We start from the raw sequence: 24,488 nt of genomic DNA, 5'->3' as shown, positions 1-24,488 counted from the left end.
TTATTTTCAAAAGATTTTTATACATGTGAGTACTTTTTCCACCACTGGCCTAGGCACATCAGCACCGTCCTCCTCCACAGCTCTTATCGTGGGAGAGAAAACGATGTGTAGGGGGTTGAACTGAGCTTTTCATCACAGTTAGGACTGCTTGTTGTCCATCAGCCAAGCTGAATGAATTGGAGGGTGTGTATGGAGAATGAAAAGATGTGTGGGGAGGCCACACTGCATTTTTTCTATGCCTTATTGGTTCTCAACTTGGGATCCGGGGACCCCCAGGGGTCCTTGGGGGGCAGGGTGGGGGTCCCCACTCCCCAGCTAAATGATTGATATAGTTAGGGAGCAAATGGACCCTCTGTAACTCTGAGTTGGGGGAAAAAACTCTCCATTCCATTTGTACACTGGAGTTCAATTAACACTGAGGATTTTAAAGTGTAGGGATCCCAGAGATTTAAAACAAATCTTATCAAATAGGGCCTAATGCATAAACTGGGGGTCCTTGAAATTAAAAAGCAGAACTGCTGTCTTGATGCAATCAACCCGTAAAAAAAAAGAATAGTTTTCCAGAAGAATCCATGCAGTCCATATTTATCTTGGCAAATTCAGTCTCACAAGAACACTATAATGACAGAGCAAAACAATCACACACAAGCTATATCATGTTCTTATTGAAGTGTATGGCTGCATTCTGGTCAGTGATGTAAAGTAACTACAAGTACATTTACTCAAGTACTGTAGCCTAGTACAATTTTGAGGTCTTTTTTTACTTTACTGGAGTATTTCCAATTTTCAGTACTTTACCTCTACTCCACTATATCTCAGAGGCAGATATTATACTTTTACTCCACTACAAATATTTTAAAACTTTGGTTACTAGCTTGTAGATCTGCTATTTTCAAAAGATTTATTCATTTTATAGGCTACATTTGAAAACTTGTGAAATGGGACAATTCTGCATAATGAGTACTTTCTACTTTTGGTACATAAGTAGGCCTACATTTTCATACCAAATAATACTTTTGCACTTTTACTCACGTATATTTTTAATTCCGGACTTTTACTTGTAATTTAGTATTTCTACATTGCAGTATTGATACTTTTACTTACGTAGAAAATGTGAGTACTTTTTCCACCACTGATTCTGGTTCAGACAGCCTAATTGACTGGAGTAGGAGGAGGAGGAGGAGATCTTGGAGTCAAATTCCATCACACGTAGGAAGGAACTCCTCACGTTCCTCCAAGCTCCAACACGACGCACATAACGGACCCGAGTGGATCCACTGAGGACGAGCCTTCCGTTTTCATCATCAAACAGGGATCAACTGGACCAACAGCGGCTCTAATCAATGGATCGATGGCGATCTGTCTAGATTCACACGGATAATAATGTTTCAGACTGTCGTCGGGGTTTGTCCATCTTTTCTTTGGGAAACACACCTCAATGCGATCGTCTGTTAATGCGATCAACTGAACTGGACCCACTTTAATACCGCAGCAGCAGCAGCAGGAGGGGAGAAATAAATGCAGGATTGTGTTATAATTGTTATTAATATGAGGATCGATGCGGCTGCACAGCGCAAACATTATGTTATTATGGACACATAGTAGCTTCTACAAGACGAGAGACACTTTAACACGTTGTCCGAACCGAAGTGGTGGAAATAATTGTAGCCTCGAACACTTTTTTTTCCTAAAACGGAAATGAGCTCAGTTTGTGTCTGAGTGGCAATAAGGAGCTGGAGCTCCCATTTCTTACAACATCAGCTCCTTCTGATCAATTGTTTCATAGTCCAAGGATTTTTATGTGATTTTGGACCATTTTGATCATGGATAACCAACCGTTATATGGATAATAGGGTCTAAGAGCTGCTGTTAACAAGATGTTTGCTGGACTCATGCGGTTGGAAAGTAGTGCCATTTCTCAGCATCACTGCGAAGTAATGGAAGGTAAAGTATAAAAAACTAAAACTAAAAAAATACTGTGATCTGATATAGCGGATGCAATTTATTAGCACTTCATTCAAAAATGATTTAGTACAATTAGTAGCCTAATAAGCTTTATTATAGTGGTGTTGATGATGATGATAGTGTTCTTTTTTAAGATGCTTTCAACTCTGCCACATGTAGGGATTGGGAAGAAAACAAAGCAGAGAAGACTTAGGATAATACAACTGCAACACAGTGTCAATCCTCTGCTTTGTGTGACAATTCCCAATGTTAGCTATTAGATAAGTCAAATCTGTTGAAAGTCAATATCTAACGATCCAAAACCAGACCTGCCAAAAGAAACGGTTTTGCATGTGGATGTCATTAGGCCTATTGGTTTGTTCTTTCACCTCATCAGGCATCAACTGTCTTGATTTCTCAACACATAATAGATCTGATCCTTTTCAGTGTCATGTCCTCCAAAAATCATATTTGAACTGGGGACCCTCACCCTGACAAAGCACAAGCACACAGGAATGTAGGAGTTGAGGTTCCACAGATAAATATTGTGAAAATAGCAGATCTACAAGCTCACAACGCCTCACAGATCTGCTATTTTCACAATGATTGCCTCTTTCTTATATTATTTGACAATTTGGCCAATGTTTGTTTGAACTGTTTCTATAGTATAGTTTGTTGATTACTTTTGATGCAGTAATGTTTTTTTAGGTATTGAAAAAGTCTTAAAAGATCTTCAATTTTCACTTTACTGTCATCTAGCCACCCCCCCCCCCCCAAAAAAAAAAGAAATCAAATGGGGACCGCCCTGGGGGTCCCACTGCTCCAAATTAAACACAAGGAGCATGCTGTGCTTTTCAAACCATATATTATGACAGTATACTGACTGGGTTCAATGTTCATCATTAAAAGCTGCCTTCCATTTAAGCTGTGGAAGACTTTAGGAATATTGGATGCAGCCATGCAGTCTTTAATAGTGTATTACACGTATCAGAGCAGCCACACAGTCTTTAATAGTGTATTACCAGAGTATCAGAGTATGAGTAAAACATTTGCCAGCTAGGAATATTGATGTAGCCTAATTGTGCGAATTTTACAGTATAGCTTTGTGTGCTTTGCAAAGGGACCAGTGGCCGGTTAACATTTAAAGGGTCACTAGTTTAATGGGTCATTTTATTGCCTGGAGCTTATTCTCACAAAATGTTTTAGGAAGAAATGTGTTGATTGGTGAATTGACTGAATTCCTATGTGATGTCAAGCCCTTTTGACATTTCATAGTTTCAGTTTAGCTTAGTTCCGGTCCTTGATAACTAACAAAAGTTTGAAGTGAACCAGGAGTAGGCCTATGCCTATATGAAAGTTTTCATGACAACGATACTATTAATATTTAATTTATAATTAAGCATGTCATTTTGATATCAACAAACAGTTTCAGTTTTCTCTGTCTGGGAAATTATTTTTTTTGCCCAGCGTCATTCTAAGTACACTAGTTGAAACATCTATTATTTAAGTGTAGTCTGAACCAGTTAAATAGATTAACGGAGCTACTTTTTTTTATGGTACATTGATCCTTTATTGATTGGCTGCTGCTGTAGCACATCTCACTAGTCACTCTTTATTCAGTCTCTGCCCTACTGACAGACTAATGGCCCTGGAAAACCCCACCCCATTCTCTCATTATTCTCAGCTGGTTTATGGTTCCCATTCCCATGTGGCCTTGCAGGAAGTACGTGGCTGTCTGAGAGAAATCAGCCTTCACATAGGAATGACTGAATTTTTTTACTTCTTGAAAATGTCTTGACAGTGCCCATGGACACATTGGACAGTGAGATAAAACCTAATAAAACTAACTCTGAAGCACCCACTTCTTAAATAATATGAAACTCGAGCATGTAATGTATTGGTAAAAGCAAATATTTGCCTATTTCTTGTGGGGTGAAGCCAGGGAAGAAAGGAAATGGTTTTCAACACTCAGTCATAAGTGACTTTCACTTCCTCTATTCTTATGCCGTGGTCAGTCACAAGTGGTGGGCTCCTTAACACATCTGCCTGGCAGTGCTTCTTCTCAGGAGACTGCTGACACAGGCAGATGTGTGTGTGTGTGTGTGTGTGTGTGTGTGTGTGTGTGTGTGTGTGTGTGTGTGTGTGTGTGTGTGTGTGTGTGTGTGTGTGTGTGTGTGTGTGTGTGTGTGTGTGTGAGAGTGAGAGACTATTTAGCAAGCTCCTCAAATGTTTGTGTTTTTATGAGATCCTCCACATTCCACCGCTGTTTGGCTGAAGTACTTTCATCAACCAATGGGATGCGGTTTTTAACATGAGAGGTTCGAGGAGGGCCTCTTTAATCTCCTAAGGTAAACAGTCAGCCTCCTCGCACTGAAGACAGAACTTGTTCTCGGCATTGAGCGAGTGCTGTACAATGCCACTGGTTTGTTTCCGTTTCTGTGTGTCTTTCTCTCTCCAGTTTAGATCTTTTCTTTTGCAGGTGTAATGTTTTAACAAGAAAGTTGCAGTGAGCTGTGAAGAGGCTTTGGTCATCCACAGCCTCAAATCTGAGTCAAATGATGTGATTCTTTGCTGTTTCTGCCAGAGTTCCTGGTAAGCAACGTCAACATGCGGTCTTGACAGGAAACAGCGAGATGACATCTTCTTTTGTGTGATGCATTCGTGGTTTAGATGGATTCTCCCCCCGCTCACAGTGGACTGTTAGGCATTTCCTTCCTGTTTAACCGAAAGAACCACCTTAGAATCTAAGCATGGAGTGTTAGTGTTGTGGATCAGCCCTGCATGTCCCAGAGCCTATATCTGACTGTTTCACCTGTCAAGTAGACCATTGGTTCTCAAAGTGGGTTCCGGGGACCCCCAGGGGTCCTTGAGGGAGTTCCAGGGGGTCCCCAGCTAAATGATAGATTAGGCACCAAATGGACCCTTATGGGTCTGTAACTCTGAGAGTGTGCAAATGGAACCAAATGGACCCTAACGGGTCCATTTGGTTCCATTTGTACACTCTCAGAGTTACATTAACATTGATTTTACAATATAAATTGCGGTCCAAGTGATAGAAATGCCATTAAATGGGGGTCCATAGCCTAATGCATGTCAAACTGGGGGTCCTTGAAATTAAAATGGTTGAGAATCACTGCTAGAGCCGTAAAAAATCTTCTCTTATGGGGGTCCCCGACCCTGGCATATCTTTTGAAATGGGGGTCCGCGGGCTAATAAGTGTCAATTTGGGGGTCCTTGACATGAAAAAGTTTGAGAACCACTGAAGTAGACCATGATTCTTTGTCTTGACCGTGGCAGATGGTGAACGGGCTGCAGTTGCGTTGAGTGTCCAGGTGTTGGGTTACCGAGATGGGTTATGGTACAGTGGGCGCGTCTGCAGAGAAACCCTAATGGAGCTGTATGTAACCTGACCGGCGCTGTGGTGGGGTCTCTGTGGACAGACCGGCTTTCACTAATAGTCTGATCAATAGACCGTCCGGCTTCCCTTCTGCTCTGCTATGTGAGGACAACACATTTTATTGCAAGGCACCTGCTAGTATGCCATCCCATCATGCACAAGTACACGCAGGCATGCACGCACACACATTTTGCAAATGTTTTGGGACATTACATTGACTTACATTCGATTCATTCCATATCTTCTTACCCTAATCATAACCATAACTGATTTAACCATAACCATAACCATAACTGATTTATCCTTTACCCTAACCTTAAACATGCCTAACCCTAACTCATGTCCAACATGTGGTCTATGACGCACACACACACACGCACGCACACATCCACACACACAGACATACAAATACACATACACGTACAAGTACACGTACACGTACAAGTACACGTACACGTACACGTACACGTACACGTACACGTACACGTACACGTACACGTACACATACAAATATACAGTGCACGCCCACACACACACACACACACACACACACACACACACACACACACACACACACACACACACACACACACACACACACACACACACACACACACACACACACACACACACACACACACACACACACACACACACACACAGAGAGAGAGAGAGAGACACACCCAGTCTCTTTCACAAATGAAGGAGGACAAACAAGAACTTCACTCTCCCACCTAACCATCCCACTACTTTTTCTTAAGTGGTCCTCTTTTGTCTCTCACAGTCTGCAATCACATGGCGTGCTTTAGGAGTGACATCATTGGCGGTCATGGAGGGTAGAGCAGTGGTGTGTGTGGTTGCTTTGTAGTGGGTCACGGTTTCACATTCCTGACTTAATATATAGCTACCAGCACAGAAATGTAATACACGTGTGGTTATTATGAAATAAAAATATAATTGGGAAAAGAAGCTAGAAATTGCCTGCTAGAAATTGCATGCATTTAAGTTGCATGCACTCTAATTCTTAGAGTTTGGAATGCTGTTGTTTGATATGTCAGATACCTGAAAGTAGAAGTGGTTAACTGTCTGGGTACTTTCCTTGTATTTCAGTACAACTTTCAGTAACTAACTGTCAGTGGAAATGTGGGCCTGCATGCACAAGTATTGATGTCTATGACTATGAGTGTGTGAGCATGTATGTATGACATTGAAGGCAAAAGACAGAGAGAGAGAGAGAGAGAGAGATAGAGAGAGAGAGAGAGAGAAAGAGAGAGAGAGAGAGAGAGAGAGAGAGAGAGCGAGAGAGCGAGAGAGAGAGAGAGAGAGAGAGAGAGAGAGAGAGAGAGAGCGAGTGAGAGAAAATGAGTAGCACAGCTGTACACAAAGGAACTGTTCATTCCCCACATTTGAACCCCTCTCCTTCTCTGCTCCCAGGGAAGGAATCTAAAGCGTCTTTGTTTTAACATCGTTGAGACATAAGAGCAAGCGCCCAGTCGTGGACACAAACTGGCTTTATCCATGCAGCAGCGCATCTTTCAAACCATTGTTTGGCTAAAACCAATGCAAGTTTATCAATTCACAGTCTTAGGTTCACCATTAGGTTCTATCTGGAGCGTAGGCAGGCCCCACAGCAGTTTAACACAGTTTTGTATTGTAAATTCAAATTCAAATGTAACTGACAACCCTGCAGTCCTTGAAGCGAACCTAAGGGAGATATCATTAATCTACATCATGTTAATGCTGAATAGTATAAGCTATCTGAACTGAACATGACTATGAGGGTTTGGTATTTCCCAACAGCTGGAGCCAACCTCTGGGAAATGTCCCACCACTGCCCTAAATCTCATTCATTTAGTCACACTACAGTAGTTTGTGAAGAGGGAAGTAGAATGTTAAATCTTTATGGTAAAGTCATAGGGAATGAAATGTATTATGCTAATGTTTATTTTTAATTTTTAATGTATTTCTTTACGGTGTGGCTCTGCAGGCAGCTAGCCGTCTATAAGAGAGGGTTATTATGCATGTTTTTCTGTGTCTGTGTGTGTGGTTGTCGGAGCTTGCAAACCGCTGGACCGATCAGCGTAAAGCTTCTTGTGCACACTGCCAGCCCAGTAGGCTAAGTTGGTACCTCCACCTCCATTTGTTCACTTATGTTTAATACATTTTTTTTTTAACTTTAATTGCATAAATGGAAGTCAATGGGGCTTGGATTGGGATCGAGTTCTACATTATAAATATGACATAGACAACATCATAGACAACTGATGTCACAGGCTGGCCACATGAACCGAGATCCACAGTGGAGCCATGCTGTTCCCATGTGGACCCCGAGATCCACCCCAAGATCCACATGATTTCTTAAATTAAAAAACAAAAAAAAATCCACTGAAATGAAGAAATGCCTAAAAGTTTTACACTTAAGTCTTTCCCTATGTGCATTAATTAGTGTCATATTCTTAAGTAGAGTTATGCCCATGATTGTATTAATATATAAATCTTAGTCCTCTGGTTACTTATGCAGAGTGGGCTCACTGTAGACTCCTCTTTTTTGTGCACAAACACAAAAAGCTTAATGGCTTAATGGCTAATCTCTGTATTGACAGGTGGCAACGCATCGGCTACAGCTGGCAGCTCCGGTCGTAAGCGGCTCCACCGAAGACCAGGGTACATGCGGGTAGAGCTGCCCAGGCTGCAGAGCAACGCTGCTGGTGAGGTGGGGGAGGGGGCATCCCCTTGTATGAGCAACAGTGAATCCGGATGCCCTGGTAGGCAAGATCACATTGACGTCACTGAGCCAACAAACACCCTGAGGGAGCATCTTCCACATACTGCTGGAGCATCCTTAACGAACCAGCAGCAACCTGCTCCGCACAAACATTCATCTCTCTCCTTGCAGAGTTTTCTCTCTTCCCTCCCTTCTCATCTTGTTGAAAGTTGTACCACCGTGCCGCTGGGTCCCTCAGCCAAACCACAGAGTGACCTCAGGCTGAGCCCAGGTCCGGCCACCAAGCCCTGCTCTGCCAGGCTGACTCCCCCAGGAGACAACTTCAGCTCCAGGTTTAGTTTCATCCAACAGTCACTCAACTCCAGCCAGAGAACAGATATAGCAGCCACTGATGAATCTGTCCCACAAGCAGAACCACTGGATCAGTCATCACCTAAACATTTAACCCCGAAACCTGTTTCCATTTCATCCAGTTCATTAAGGACCGAACTATTCTCTTCTGATAATCTGTCAACGAAGGCCAGTTCCCAATCAACAACAGCAACCTTGTCTCTCGGGCCGCCTGTCCCGAAACCATTAATTCCTAACCAATCAGAGCCCACTTCAGCACCGGCCAGCCAATCAGAGAGCGAGGAGCTGTCATTTGGTGAGAAGTTTTGGCAGGAAGGCCAGTGGGGTGGCAGGGACGTTACATCTGACCTGCCCGACTGTGACTCCTGCTCTCTGGACACGGAGGTCACTTCCTCTCTGTCGGTGGACTCAGACACTGCCTCTGCATCCTCCGTCACCTCAGGCTATGACAGCGCCACCCCAGCGTCTGACCAAGGCTGGGACAAAGTAATGAAGAAGTATGAGGGCATCCTGCAAGACTTCCTCCAAAACAACCGTACCAATGCCAAGGTGGGTGCGATAAGACTCTTGCACAGCAAAATTGTGTTGACTCACTGTACTAAAGGTTCAAGGTTCAAGGTTGTGCTTTATTTTTATATCTTGTGTACAGGTACATAAGAGTCAAACTTATTTTTGTTTGGCTTCCTTCAGACAATGCAGCAGCATATGGGTAATAACAATAACAACAACAACAATAATACAACCGTAAAAAGATTTAAAAAAGAAAAAGAGAGAGTGCAAAAAAAGAGCAAAAAAACACATACACAATTATATACACCAACAGCATTTCTTCAGTAGCTGCCACCTAACTTTATGTAAACAATTTCACAGTATAGATTAGGCAGGAACAGTTCAAGTATAGAGTGCAAGAAAAGGGCAGGAGAGGTGTGAGGGATTGGGGTGTGTGTGTGTGTGTGTGTGTGTGTGTGTGTGTGTGTGTGTGTGTGTGTGTGTGTGTGTGTGTGTGTGTGTGTGTGTGTGTGTGTGTGTGTGTGTGTGTGTGTGTATGTGTGTGTGTGTGTGTGTGTGTGTGTGTGTGTGTGTGTGTGTGTGCGTGCGTGCGTGCGTGTGTGTGTGGGGGGGGGGTTGTTAGCGTTTCCCTTTGTTCATTCTTGTCAGTTAGTTCATGTGCCTGATTGTACAGGGAAAGAAGCTTTTTAGCTGTTGCCAGTGGCTCTGAGACTGCGTAGCTGTTTTCCCATGTGGCAACATCTCGAACAGATGGCATCCATGTGGTGCAGGGGTATGTAACTGCCCACCACCTTGGAGAAGGGTTTTATTCCTCCATGTTGCCTCCGGCTGGGTCAGGCTCTCCAACGAACACAATTGACCGTGTTCACGGGTGGTCTTACGCCCAGTAAGACCGACTCCTGCAGGTTGGCCAGGGCACCTGTGCAGCAGGGGAGTGGAACTGGGGAGGATAGCATATTCCTCTGCAAGCATTACACCCTTCCAGTAACTCCTCACTGTTAGGTAAAAACTTTATCGATCCCTCCGGGGAAATTCAGGCGCCTGAAAAGTTACATATACCGGTCATAGAAGTACAGTCGGTACAGAAGAGTAACATCACAATAAAGACAACCTTAAACAAATATTAATAAAGTATACACACCCTATATACAATCATCCTGTCTGATGCAGAACAGGAGAGAGAGAGTAGCAAGGTAAGCCTATATAGTATGACATAAGCACAAACCACAGGTACGTTACAGATGACAACAGAGTGGGTGTTACAATAGTCGCACACCACAGAAGCTGAGCAATAGTTATGACATCAGCCCAATGCACAGGTAACGTAACAGGTGACAACAGAGTGGATGTTACAATAGTCACACAACGGCGGAATGCTATTGAGTCACAGAAAGTAAATTACCGTTGCCCCTTGCGCTCCTCGTTATACAATCTCATACTGTAGCAAACGGCACAAAGGACTGACAAAGTCCCTCCAGCCTCATCTCGGGGTAAAGATGATTGGGTAAAGAGATGTTGTTGTTCACATCCTCCCTAAAAAGGGGTTGGCAGTGACAGGAACTAACACATGGGGAGAATTGACAATGACTGCTGTAATTTGACCATCAGTTAATCAATTCATCAGTTGTTGATGGGGGGTTGGTCAATGACTGAGTTGATTGAAAAGAAGAGAGACTCACATAGAGAATGAAATAGCCCCAGAGATTTAATTGTAAAATAATACTTTGTGAGTGTCCTTTCCCCCCTCTGTTTTCAAGTTCCAAGTGATAGCCAGTGCACTCACACTTATTTTGTGTGCCTGTGTGGTTAAAAAAAGAAAGCCTTGCCCTCTGGACTGTTTGGTAATCTGTTTACTGTTTTTTTTTTTGTTCAAACTTGTTCCTCTCTCAGATTGAGTCCATGATGTTGAGGCTGCAAAGACTCCAACAGAAAGCCATTCTGGATGATGACTATGACACAGGTGAATGACTGTTTTTTTTGTCTTGTTTGGTTTTTGAGAAGATCTCTTAAAGATTGTGATTCTCAGCTGTTTTTCTTTTTTGTCGTCTTTGGTTTCGGATCCACTTGCTGAGAAGCGCTGGCTTCAGCTTGGCTCTGCAGCTTCTGCTTAAGTGAGAGTTTTTGTTTCATTGCACGAGACAGAAGGGAGTTTTATTTGTTGATCATCACACTTACCGCAACTGCTATTGTCAGTCAGTAATATATATACAGCTTGCAATTTTGCGTCATGCGTCAAGAGTCATGTGTTTCATCAGAAGAGTCTCAAACCTAATTTCCTTTGGGGATTTTCTTAGTATTGTCTTGTTGAGGTAAGATGTAAGATGTAATTAAAGATGTAAGTAAAAAAAAAGTCAAGAATTTTATCAAAATGTCATCATGATATATACAGTGAAAACAGGGAAGTTTACAGTTCTCTTTTGATTCAGATTCAAGATTTATTTGTCAAGTGCTCGTACAAGTATGTGCAGTTAAATGTTGGTGTGGCATGCTCTGTGCTAATGGTGTCCCAACATATAGAAGACAAAAACAAAACAAGATATATTAAAAGCAAAGTATAATACAAATACAGTCATAATACAAGGGTACTGAGCAGCATTAAGTAATAAAGTGTAACAGGGCACATGAAGATAATGAAGTTATTTAGGGCTGGAGGGAGGTTGTTTACTGACTGTAACTATCAGAGGTAGTTAAGGGGCCGTTGCTGAAACTTTTCATTGAGTTCTTTAGTCAATGAAACCAGTTTTGTTTACGGTACTTCTTTCTTGCACATCATGTAACTTAATGCTATGACTAATTGTGTGAGATTCAAATGAAAAAACACGTATTCATTTAACCGTTTCTTCTTTCTTAGTATCCACTGTTTCTGTTTTTGAATTACATGCTATAAGTCGTAGTCTGTATGCAGCTGGCTGAATGGCATCTGTCTGATCCTCCACAAATTCAGCTTTTATTAGCATGATTCCACCTTTATTTCAGTTCTATGCTGCTGCTCTTTCTATGTTTGGCGAGTGAAGGGGGGAGCACAAATCCAATTTGGACTTCAGACTTTTGGGCACTGTGAAAATGAAAGGCATTAATCTGAGCCTCTCTTTGGCCTCAATATCAGCCACTCTATCTGGACAGTTTTGACTTATTTCTACATGATGTATCGTGACCCATTTCCAAGGACTTGTGACAGAAATAAAGACCAACATCTGCTGTTCGTTGCCTGCAGACTTTGAACTATTTAGTTGCAGTGATTATGTGGGTCAACCTATGTTGTTGTTTGCTGTCTACCTTTCTATCCACTCATTTTTTAGATAAGTGTTATACTATTGATATTATTAACAATGTTGACCATTGTTAATGCCTGTAAGTAGTAGATCAGGGCTGTGATACATTCAAACAGCTTATTATGGTGTACATTAATCCAGTTTAAATAATGAGCAACCAATGTGTCATGTTTTAATTAATGTAATCAGATCAGTGACGCGTGATTTGGGATAATCACGTATCAGTGACAGCTGGAGAAGTGTGTTGTGTTCAGTGTTTATGGTTAGCCCCTATAGAGACCAGTGTTGCCATTTCCGCTTCTTATAAGCGACTTTGGGCTTCTTTTTCTGTAAAGTCTCTTGGTAGTTGCGAGTTGCGTTTTTTTGGACTTGTTTCTAAAGTGTAGTTGCTTATTTGGGCTTGCTTTCAAATGTTTTAATTATTATTTAAACCAGTGATTCTTAAATATTTTCATGTAATTTCTCCACTGACAAATGTGTTGTTAGAATGTTTCAAAAATCTTCAAAATATTTCACATTTTATTTCAAGATTCTTTTGAAAATAGCAGATCTACAAGCTCACAACGTGTCGCTTTGCCACGAGTTGTGAGCTTGTAGATTGGCTATTTTTAAATAGTCCATGCATATAGGTTAAAAGTGCGGCCTAGCTTCTTTTGGGCTTGTTTTCCACGCACTTGTCTGTCTGTGCTGAAATGTCTCTATTATGATTTTGATTTATTGATTGAGTACTTTATTAACAGTTTGCAAAAGCTACAGGGGTACAGTTATACAATATTGTGTTAACACAAAAAGCACTGAGGGCTTGTTTCCATTGTGGTCCTGTGTATTCAATTAATCAAATCTGTGTTTGCAGCGGAGCGTTTTGGCAAAAAGCTAGAGGAGCTGTGTAAAGAGCGAGGTGCTCTGAATCTGGGCCTGCCCTCCAGACAACCTAGTGTGGCTTTGTTCCTGGAACGTCTCAGAAAGGCAGTACACAGCGCCCTCCAGAGGACAAACTACAACCAACCTAGGTAAGTCACCCAAGCAAACACTACACCAGATTCTTTACTATAAGTTGTTGCCGATGATACTTTTCTGATGATTTTCTTCTGTCATCTGCCATAGATATTCCAACATTGATGGGAGGAAATATGTTCCTTTTTTTAAATTTGCACTTTCATAGCTGGAGTGAAGTGCACTGTATTTTATTATTCTGATTTACGGTAGTGCAGTGTCCAAGACAAATATCCCTCCCAGGACAATATAAAGTTTATGTCAACAGAGATTAATGTCTCTTTTCAGTGGTCATGAATCATACTCTCTGTCCATAATGTTGTAGAGTAGAACCATACTGTGTGTGTCCATAATGTTGTAGAGTAGAACCATACCGTGTGTGTGTGTGTGTGTGTGTGTGTGTGTGCGTGCGTGTGTGTGTCCATAGTGTTGTAGAGTAGTCAGTAATGCATGCAGCAATGAGGGAGAGCTCACAGAAATAGCTCTTGCAGCAGGAAGGAAGTCAGGTGGGGCCATGGCTGTGTGTGTTCTGATGGAATGTTGCTATTGCTCCAGAACAACACGCATTCTGTGTTACTGCTTTCCACGTCTGTCTTCATCAAGCCTTAAGATACAGAATGTATATGTTTAGGGGTTAGGGGAATTTAAGGGGTTTAAGTAGAAAGAAATACAATCTGGGTGGAGAAAAGAGAGTGTGTCCTGTCCTAAAATACTGTGGGACACATTTTGCACATCAATCCAGTTCATTGGGTAGCTCCAGTAATTGGGAATAAAATTGGTGTCCCAAAGTTGATTTTACTGCAGTGTCATAAGGTTATAAGGGTTATGCTTAAGCATGTACAGTATTTGTTAGGGTTCAGGTTAGGGCGTGTATCTGTTGTGATTACGGTTAGGTTAAGCGGGGTGTAGTAAGTAAGATATGAAGCATCGCATTAGTTCATGCAGGGCACAGGAGTCACACACTCCTCAGCTGTAATTGGCTGTCAGCCTGCTGATGGTTTACAATCAGCCACGCTTTCCTACTCTCCAATCAGAGCTCACGCTCTTAACAGGGCGGGTCCTTTAAATATGGCTTCTCCATTCATTAGAACTTTGCTTCTCTCACTGCCTGCTTCACTGCTCTAGCTGCGTTCTCCACCTCAGCCTCACCTGAGTCTGGCATTGGCTCAATTAAATACTATTGTGATTTTATGTCTGCTGACTCAAGTCAATCTGTCAATGTATTGCTTAGGCCAGCTCTTGTATACCTATGGGGGGTTTTGCTTAGCGGTCCCTGATTTTTCTTAGCATGCTGCTTAGCTAAATTTAGGAAACATCCTAAATTAACGCCTAGTTTAACCCCCAAGTTCCATTTGTTGCAATAAATGGTTAAATCTACTTTGAAGTGAGTGTTCCTGATTGAAAAGACATGTATCTGTTAGAGTTAAGGTTAGATAATTTATGATGATAAGCTTAGGGTAAGAGGAAATGGAATGAATGTAAGTTAATGCAATTCCCCAAAAAGTTTGCAAAAAAACTAAAACTTGTGTGCGTGTGTGTGTGTGTGTGTGTGTGTGTGTGTGTGTTGCTGTGGTGGACATCAGGGAGGGTTCAGAGCCTGATGTGGCGGAGCTGTCCGACTCAGCGCAGGGTCCACAATATCGAAGAGAGCGCCTCATCCAGGAGAAACGTCTGGTTGAGGTAATGAGCTCCACTGTAGATTTTCATCAGTATGACATGTCTTTGAGTGCTATGTATTTGATGTATTTTAGTACACAATATCCATATTGGATGAAGGAAAATGAGACCTGGTAAACTTCAAATTACTTTATTTTCATTGCGGCCGTCGGCACAATAAAAGCAATCATACACAACATGATCAGTTAATCGTGTGCACAGCCACGATCCACAAATAAGTACAGTAAGCTAATGGAAATGTTGAAATGAATCCGTGGCCAGCAGTGGTGTAAAGTAACTAAGTACATTTCCTCAAGTACTGCACTTAAGTACAGTTTTGAGGTACTATTACTTTACTGGAGTATTTCCAATTTTCAATACTTTTACTTCTAATTCACTACATCTCAGAGGCAAATATTGTACTTTTACTCCACTACAATAAAAAAAAAAAAAAACTTTTGTTTCTAGTTACTTTTCAGATGTAAATTATTACATTTTAAAACATACATTAACCACTCTATTTATAGCCACATTTTGATACCAATACTTTTGTACTTTTACTCAAGTACATTTTTAATTCCAGACTTTTACCTACTCTACTTAAGTAAAACATTTGAGTACTTTTTCCACCACTGGTGACCAGGCAGAGATAGCTGAGCTGCAGCGGAGGTTGTCTGAGCTGCAGGACCGCAGCCAGAGCTTGGATCAGCAGATCCAACAGGAAGAGCAGCGGGTGGAGACGGAGGAACTGGAGGTGTCCGTGCTGAGGATCTGCACCGCCCCCCAGCTCCAGGACATGAGCCGTGCCCTGCAGGACCTGATCACCTCCGAGAACCGCACGCAGATCTCTGTCTCCCCTTCACCATCCATGCTCAGGTTAGCGCCAATGGTCTTTCTGCCGAACCTCTCTTATGTCCATGGGCCGCATAGCAGAGATTAGAGAACATTAAGCACTTAATCCCCACTGTATATTGGCAAATGTATTGTACAACGAATAGCGAAGATTGATGATCTTCAAGCTCACAATGTGCTGGATTGCTACACATTGTGAGCTAACTTTTGCTATGTTGAAAATGTATTGAATACTTTATTAGTCAGAAATGTAAACGGCACGTGGTACAGTCTGACATTAAGGCTAAAAAAAATCCTGGGGACTTGTTTCCATTGTGGTACAGTGTTGTTATGGACTTTATGGGATACTTTTTTTTATCAGTCACCATAACCAAGGATGGGTGTTTTTGATGAATCCATCAAGGTTAAAATGGAGTTTGAAGTTACAATGGCCTTGTATACGAAGGGGGCGTGTGAGATAAAATCAATATCAAATATCTGAATACTGAATGAAGCAACTGGCCCCAAAAATGTTTGAAAGTGAAATATCCCTTAAAGCGCTCGTTTGTGATACTTACCTGTAGTACTGTTAACGGCCACATGGGGCTGCTAGAGAACCATGAGTTGAAGGCAAATGCTATGTTTTGCTGCTGAGCTAATAGAGGCTGCCTGCTTGCTCTGGGGAGAAATTTAATTCTGACCTTCAGGTCAAAGTCTGTGTCAAACCAGGAAAGGATCGTGTCAAAGGTCGTGTCCAAGATAGACACAGGATCTAAATGTCTCAATAGAGCAGGGAGACCAAATACAACCCCAATTGTATAAGTTATATTGAATTAACATACTCTACCATACAGTTTGGACAAAACATTGTATTCACTACAAACACGATTACGTAATAGAACTTTAAAGTTATTTTTCTTTTCATTGTGCCTACTGGTGTGGTTCGAAATGTGTCAGTTGTCATGGAGATCTCAATGGGTCCTTATATTTGTACCTAGTATTAAATACAGACTGTTAATAGACTTTTTCCACCCACTTCATTCATCCATTGTCAAATAGTGACATTATGAATAAATGAAAGAACAGAAATGAAAAAACATGATTCAATCAGAATTCTAGCACCACTTTTATACCCCAATAACATGATAAAGAAATCTAGTACATATGAGCACAACGACTAGTAGGTTTACCATTCTGCAAGTTTGCAGCATTCACCATTCTGCCCTCAAGGTGAAAGCTCAAGCTCATCTTTTACTACACAAAAACGCCTCTATTTGGGCCAACGTAGTTCACCTTTCAGCATTGTACATCAAGGTCAAGCTCAAAGGTCAAGGGCATTGTCCCCCACCATGAAAGTGGACGGGGGACTATAAAACGGAGTCAGTCTGTGTGTGCATGCGTCATCATTCTTCTGTGCACTTTCACGCCTATAGTTTGGTACACTTGGAACGATAACATTGCAAACAAATGTCATGCAGTTGGCAACGGTGGCACATTTATCGGACAGAATTACCCAAGGGAAACTCGCCAACATTTCCTGGTCCTCCAGGGTGAAGCTGGATTTGAGGGTTAGCGAGGTGTGTTTTCAGGGTTATAGCAGTGGTTCACTTCTTACCGGGGACCAGGATACGTCGCCATGCACATAACAGATCATCACATAAAATCACCATCAAGTGACCGATCAATACTCTTTCTATTCCTGTGGAGCTTGGTGTGTGGATTGGAGCGAAACCCGAAAAAAAATAAAAATCTTATGCGTTATAGATTCTCGTCGGAAGGAGGGAGTTGATCTGTGTCAGCTTCTTGAACCGTGAGCTCTTGGCTGCAATTAAAATCAAAGCCATTTCATTGAGCTTTTGTATGCCCATATCATCCTACAGCAGAGACTGATTGCTTGTTGTAGCATACTGCTATTGAATATGAAATAAATATTGCCTAAAGGGTTCTCTCTCTCTCTCTCTCTCTCTCTGTGTGAGAGAAAGCATGATAAAGAAAGATGATTAGTGTCCAACACTTAAAGCTGCACTATGTAACTTTCCTCTTCTACCCCGGATTTGAACCCGGTTTCCTGCGCAAGTGCTGACATTTTTACCATTGAGCTAATAGAGCCGGCCTGCTTGCTCGGGGGATAAATTGAATCTTGACCATCCGGTCAAAATTCTTGTCAGATCCTGTGTCTAGGTGAGACGTGACCTTTGACACGATTTATATGTCTCAATAGAAGAGCAGGGAGACAAAATACAACCACCCCAAATCATTTATATTGAATTAACATGCTCTACCATACAGATTGGACAAAATGTAATGTAATTTTATTTATTAAAAAAAAGTTATATAGTGAGGCTTTAATAATGGGATACAATTTTGAGTTCTGCAACTTAGAATAATCTTACACGCCATAAAAATGCATCTAAGCAGCACATTAATTTATGTCAATGTAGTCAGATTAATGATGATGCAGTGATATTATAAGCCTGTTAATTCGCACATCCTTCCTTCATTTGGCAGCTGCAACTCCCTTGCCTGTATAATATGTTTAAGTTTTTCATTTTTGTTCGCTGATTGATGGAGTCTGGGAGTACTGTGGGTGAGACATCCCTGGCGTGAGCCCTTTTGTATTTGTTACTTATAGTAGTTCTTAAATGTGGGGGCATATTGCATACAAACAGGACTATTCTAAACATTTCATGAAATAACTTATACCAGGGGTCTTCAACCCTTTTCAGGTCAAGGACCCCTTAGCTGAGAGAGAGATGAAGCAGGGACCCCCACTATATATTGTATGAAATTGTGTTGCAGATTAAACTTTTTTCATAGATTTCATAGATAGCTGGATTCATGCTAATGTGTATTTTCAGATAGTTAACCTTTAAGCCTGGCAGCGGCTTGTAGATCTGCTATTTTCGGGTAATGTTCCCCATCACACAAAGATTTGGCGGAACCTCTGTAGTAACTCTGAGGACCCCCTAGGGGTCCCGGACCCCCTGTTGAAGACCCCTGACTTATACGCCTAATTCCGAGGAGAGCAGGCTACATAAATGTATCAAACTGTCCTTTCTCTGACCCATAACCAAAATGCTTCTACATTTTCACTGACTGTCACAAAGGTGGGACTACATACATCACTAGTGGGGGGCGACATAAAATGGTAAATGGTGCATTTATACCGTATAGTGCCTTTACAGTCACACACTGACGGTTGAGGCATTCATGCAAGACACAGACCTGCTCATCGGGAGCAGTTATGGGTTCAGCGTCTTGCACAAGGACACTTCAGGGGGAATGACGGGGATCAAACCGGGAACCTTCCGCTCTACCTCCTGAACCAGTGCCGTCCCAACATGTTTATTATTTGCTCGTTGTTACCATAATTTACGGGCGTGATGACAATGATAATGATGATGATTAATTATAAGATTAATATTATTATTGTTCTCCACTGTTGTATTGTCACGGGGCCCAGAATTTCAAGTGACTTGCCTGTAGGGAGAAAGAAGAAAGCAAACGTCCTGTTTTTAGGGTGTGGGTGTCAACAAAGTATAGCCGAGAAATCCACAGAGAAACGTGACAAACAACTCAAGTGCTTATTTGCAGTTTCAGAGAGAAAGTGTCGCAAAGAGTTTCATCTCATCTCCGCCTTTTCTTTTTCTCCTTTTAATCCATGCGTCCCCTTACGATCCTCATCCCTCTCACCTACTTGAACCTGTTTTGAATTTTAATGGCTTTTCCTCAGATGCAAATGAATACTTTGCATCATATCGTCTGACGTTAATAGCCTGCGAGTCTGCGCTATGCAAAGCCTTTTTCTGCTTCCACCGGTTAGAAATACATGTAAATTGTACTTATCGCCTTCTCAGTGGCGTGACCCACCATCTGTGGTATAATTTGATATCTGACACGTCCTCACCTCAACTGCAATGTGATAGCGAGGCCTCTGATTGAAATTGCGGCCTGAGATTGGATATTCAGCTGCACATCTCCAGTTGTCATGCATTGGGTCATCATGTTGATTGTATCGCACCCTTCATCAACGTGTGACACTCGCCTCTAATACCGAGGTGTAATTCCCAACTGTGTCACCGGTATTAGAACAATGTGATCTGCATTTTCTGCATGTCACTGCGGGGGCTGCCACGCGTGTTTAGGCTGAACGTTAGTTTACACAACATCAGTGGTGCCCATCTGACTGTTGTGATATGAGCCCAGTGGAACCAAATGGACGCTTATGGTTCCATTTGTACCCTCTCAGTTAGATTAACACGCTGGATTGTAACCGTGCATTAGTCGTGCCTCAGGGTGTTTCAGACTCTCTCTGTTTCAGAGAGAGTGTGATGAATTTCATGCTCCATTCCTTTCTCTTTACTAATTAATCTATTTCTCTGTTACCAAATACCTTGTGATCTTAATGATGGCTTTTCTTTTACATGTTTACATAATTACGTAAGCAAGCCATGTAGAGATAGTACACAGAAACTGTCAAAGCGGCCAAATATATGCCACCAATATGTATAATGAGTTACAAACACATTGAGATTTTTTATTTTTATTAATCAATATTTTTAATAATTGTGATATTGCATATTGTATGTGATGTTATACAATATTATCGAAAGTAATCAGATTATCAGCCCTAGATACTAATACATTTAAATTAAACAATAAATACACATTTTATTTATACTGTATTCAGATTGTCTCATAGAGTATATGATCTACAGGCCGCGTAGCGGCCCGAACTTCTAGTGATCTACATTGTTGAACATAAGAAATGTAAAACATTTTCACAGATTCAAAACATGTTGAACTCATATTTAGCCAACATAATTAGCCAACTGCCAGCTCAAAAGATGTCCTCAATCCAACTAAGTGTAGACAACCCAAAAGATAAATAAAAGCATGGTGGTATATTTCAGAGATGGCATGTAACTACCGTATTAACAGATAATGACGTTTAATGCAGTTTTATGCCCTCAGTATCCTGAATCTTGCCAATCAAGTAGAAATAATTGGTGTGCACTGTTTTGATTTCACTGCTCCATGCAATTAATTGTGTTCAATTACACGTTATTAACATGAAGCTCCTCGCAGAGCTTTGCTAGATCACATCTGGCTTGGTGTTATTGTCATATTCTTCTCTTCTCTCTCTTTTTTCAGACTCCAGGATCAGGAGCAGGCATTGAATCTGTCAATCAAAGAAGCTACTGCCAAAGTAAGGCTTCATTTACAGTATGTTATGTGTTACTGTACATCACCTCACGTCACGTAATGTTAGGGTAAATTATGTTACGTTATTTTGCAAGCGTCACCATTGTACTACAATGTATAAATGAGGCTTAAGGCTTTCTTCCAACAGCCCAGATCTATTCCTGTAACCCCTCTCAGCACACAAAGCTTTATGAATATCTAATGAAGAACACTAAAGTCAACTCAGTGAGTATCTACCTGTCACCAGATTATTAATTAAGCATACCAGCCAGATGATAATGTGAAGTGTCATTGTATGTAGCTGTACTTGACCGTGTGAGTGCTCGGATGTTAAAGCACATACATTATAACGTGGTCGCGTATTTTTTCCAATTTTCTACCTTACTAAAAAGCTTACAAAAATAGAAGGTGGCTTTTTACGTATATGACCTTGCCACGTCAAAACTCTAGGCTAAATTGTCAGATGTTTTCTTTATAGCTGCCTGTGAAAAAATATCAAGAGCGAACTAAGGAGATAGAAACATAATACTAATGTTGTTATCATCAATATTCATTCTATATCATGTTGTACTTCCACAATTTAACTTACTGTTCACCTCACGGCTGATGGAATATCGAATTCCTCATCGTATAAAGGTGTTAAGATAGCATGTGATCTGTGTCCCTGTTACAGGTTATTTATTGTAGTTACAGTCAGGTAAAAAGGGTTAAAAAGGCTTTTATATTGACATGAAATTTCAAAACATTTCCTCTTGGATGAGGCGATAAGAAATTTAATCTCACATGTTTCGAATCCTGGGTCAGTGGATATGGTCAGTGTGGTCAGTTTGTAGCATGATAGAAAACAACACACGTGTCCTGTACTTTACATTAAAAGCATAAAGTAGGAAATCTAATGTGTGAGGTAACAAAAGATACACATTTAAGATAGAGATAAAGATGTATCCCCATTAGGTTTGTACTGACGAAAATCTAAATGAAGATTTATTGTCCTTATATTTCGTATTCAAATATAACAGTAACATGCATTAGCAAACTTTTGTTGTTGCGAGTAATTTACATTACATTTACAATTTAACGAGGGAACAAGTTCCATTCTCTAAAGGTAATAGGTAACAGTATGGAAATATGCAGTACTATGAGTAACATCTATATTCCTGTACGTAGCCTGGAGCTACTATGAACATCAGAAAATTGCCTCATTACCTTGTCCTAGCCTGGGGCTTTCAGAGTTATGCTGTGTGTCCGTTTGTGTGTGTGTGTGTGTGTGTGTGTGTGTGTGTGTGTGTGTGTGTGTGTGTGTGTGTGTGTGTGTGTGTGTTTTTGTGTGCGTATGTGTGTGTGTCCGTTCGTTCCTGACATAGGCATCATTTAGGGACAAATGTTGTACATAAAACCAGTTTATTGGGGTCAGCATGTTAAATTGGGGACACAGATTCAACTTACGTTTCACCGGGAACAGGGAATTTGGATAAGATATAGAATGATTGTAAGTCAATTTAAAGTCCCCAAAAGTAAGTGTGTGTGTGTGTGTGTGTGTGTGTGTGTGCGTGTGCGCGCGTGCGTGTCAGAGCATGGAAAGCGAGAGAAAGATCTTACTGGTCTACTGTATGAGCGTGCTTGCATTTCTACCCTATGGATAAAATGTGTGTACTGTTGTTGTACTGTATGTCTACTGTACTGCATGTAACCTCCACTCACAGAATATGGCAGCATGGTATTGTCACATGTCAACAATGATAGGCCTGCATGTGCATTGAGTATTGCTAATTTATATTTTGCCGCCGTTGTACTCCATTCTGGGGTGAACATTCAGTGAAAATAGCAGATCCATAAGCTCACAACACATCACAGCAGAAATTTGGTGTAGAGGGAAAAACGGAGGGGAAATACAGTATAGACACCTGGAGGACAAAGTATATAGGGTAGCATCTTATGTGTGGCTTGCTTTAGGACAATTTGACAGAGCAGTAGCAGCGTATAGGGAGGGAGGGAGAGAGAGGAGAGGGAGCCCCAGCAGCGGTGGGGGGTGCTGGTCCACAATGTCACTATGCCCTCCAGAAAGCCATCATCAGATGGCTGTGCTATGCAGTGTCTGGAGCAGAAAAAGGAAAAAAAGATGAATCTATGCTTTCCAGGAAGATACGGTGTACCTACATGATCCTCCTTGTCCTCCCTTTATCAAGCTTGCATTGATGCTGTGATTACCTAAGTGTGACATCACAATATTTATTTATGGACCCTACGTTAATAGTCAATGTCTCAGTGATATCTTTTTGCGGCGTGGCTCTGTAGGACGCCAGCCGTCTAGAGGAGGGTCTGCCTCTGAGTCTGTGAGTCTGTCCGGGGCTAATCTCAAAAGTACCTGTACCTCCTAGCATATTTTTCACACGTTTTATACATTCATTTTTAGCGGCGCTAGCCGCTCTATACCTATAGGTATAGAGCGGATCCTGCTCTATACCTGACTTTGTCCGTGTTCACCGTCAACGTTCTGATTGGTCAGACCCGTCAACTAGCCGCTCTATACCTTTAGGTATAGAGCGGATCCTGCTCTATACCTGACTTTGTCCGTGTTCACCGTCAACGTTATGATTGGTCAGACCCGTCAACGTTCTGATTGGTCAGACCCGTCAACAAAGTGATTGGTCAAGCCTCACGTGACACATGGCTATAAACACATTATAAACACATATCGATGACAAAAAGTATCAAAGGCACCGCTAACTTCACACAGGGTGTGATTTTTAATATTTAACTTTAAAAATGTATGTAATGGTAGTCAATAGGGGTGTGCCGATACACTAATTTCACGAAACGATACGATACGATATTTGGCTCACAACTTCGATACGATTTCGATACGATACGATACGCACTTTTTTTATTATGAAAATATATGGAGGAGAAAAAAAGAAAATGCAAACAAATAATTCTGTTTTTGCATTATTCAGACATGCAAACTTGTAGCTTTTCAGCTACAATAGCCGTTTTGAATCCAAATAGTATGACACCTGACCCGAAAAAAAAAACATGTTGTCACTCTTTTCACTTCGGGGCCGTTTGCATGCCTGATTATTATGATTGTAAAAAAAAAAAAAAGATTTTTTTTTTTTTCAAAAACGATATTTTTTTTTTCCAAAACGATACATATCGTCGCGAAAACGTATCGCGATATATCGCGGGACGATATATCGGCACACCCCTAGTAGTCAATGGCAGTCACATGCCGGTTGGACCGCTCTGAAACATTGCCCAAATATAGTGTGATATGTCCTATCTAGATAAGTCATAGATGACTGATGTCGGGGCATTTGTCGCAGGGGTAAAGTTCATGGAGACCAGGGGTTTGAATCCTCCACGGTGCATCTTGGCTCGGCTGGGTGCTCCAACGACACAATCAGCCGCATTCAAGCCACGTAGTGGGGAGGCTCATCTCTGTTGCTGCACTAGACTAGACTAGAGACTCCTACAGGTTAGTCAGGGCTGCCTGTTCAGTGGGGAGCTGAGCTGAACCACACACGTCCTCCTGGTGAAACTCCTCATTGTCAGTTGAAAAGAAGCACACTGGAGGAGTCGTGTATCGGAGGTGACACATGCTCTC

At 41.5% G+C, this 24,488-nt stretch overlaps 1 protein-coding gene across 1 annotated transcript in view; it reads left to right on the top strand.

The window, feature by feature from the left end:
- The first annotated feature begins 1,318 nt into the window (after window positions 1-1,318).
- The window catches only part of disc1 (DISC1 scaffold protein), a 53,901-nt gene continuing 30,731 nt past the window's right edge, over window positions 1,319-24,488 (top strand). Inside the window, exons 1-7 of the mRNA XM_084077003.1 lie at window positions 1,319-1,944; window positions 7,945-8,966; window positions 10,818-10,887; window positions 13,053-13,209; window positions 14,776-14,872; window positions 15,492-15,724; window positions 20,834-20,888. Of these exons, the coding sequence (XP_083933129.1) occupies window positions 1,878-1,944; window positions 7,945-8,966; window positions 10,818-10,887; window positions 13,053-13,209; window positions 14,776-14,872; window positions 15,492-15,724; window positions 20,834-20,888 (1,701 nt within the window). The 5' untranslated portion in view covers window positions 1,319-1,877. The remainder of the gene's footprint in view (window positions 1,945-7,944; window positions 8,967-10,817; window positions 10,888-13,052; window positions 13,210-14,775; window positions 14,873-15,491; window positions 15,725-20,833; window positions 20,889-24,488) is intronic.

The sequence above is a fragment of the Gymnoscopelus microlampas genome (genome assembly GCF_963454915.1).
Source record: "Gymnoscopelus microlampas genome assembly, chromosome: 13".
In the NCBI taxonomy this organism is placed as follows: Eukaryota; Metazoa; Chordata; class Actinopteri; order Myctophiformes; family Myctophidae; genus Gymnoscopelus; species Gymnoscopelus microlampas.
This window is presented reverse-complemented; position numbering and strand designations above follow the sequence as displayed.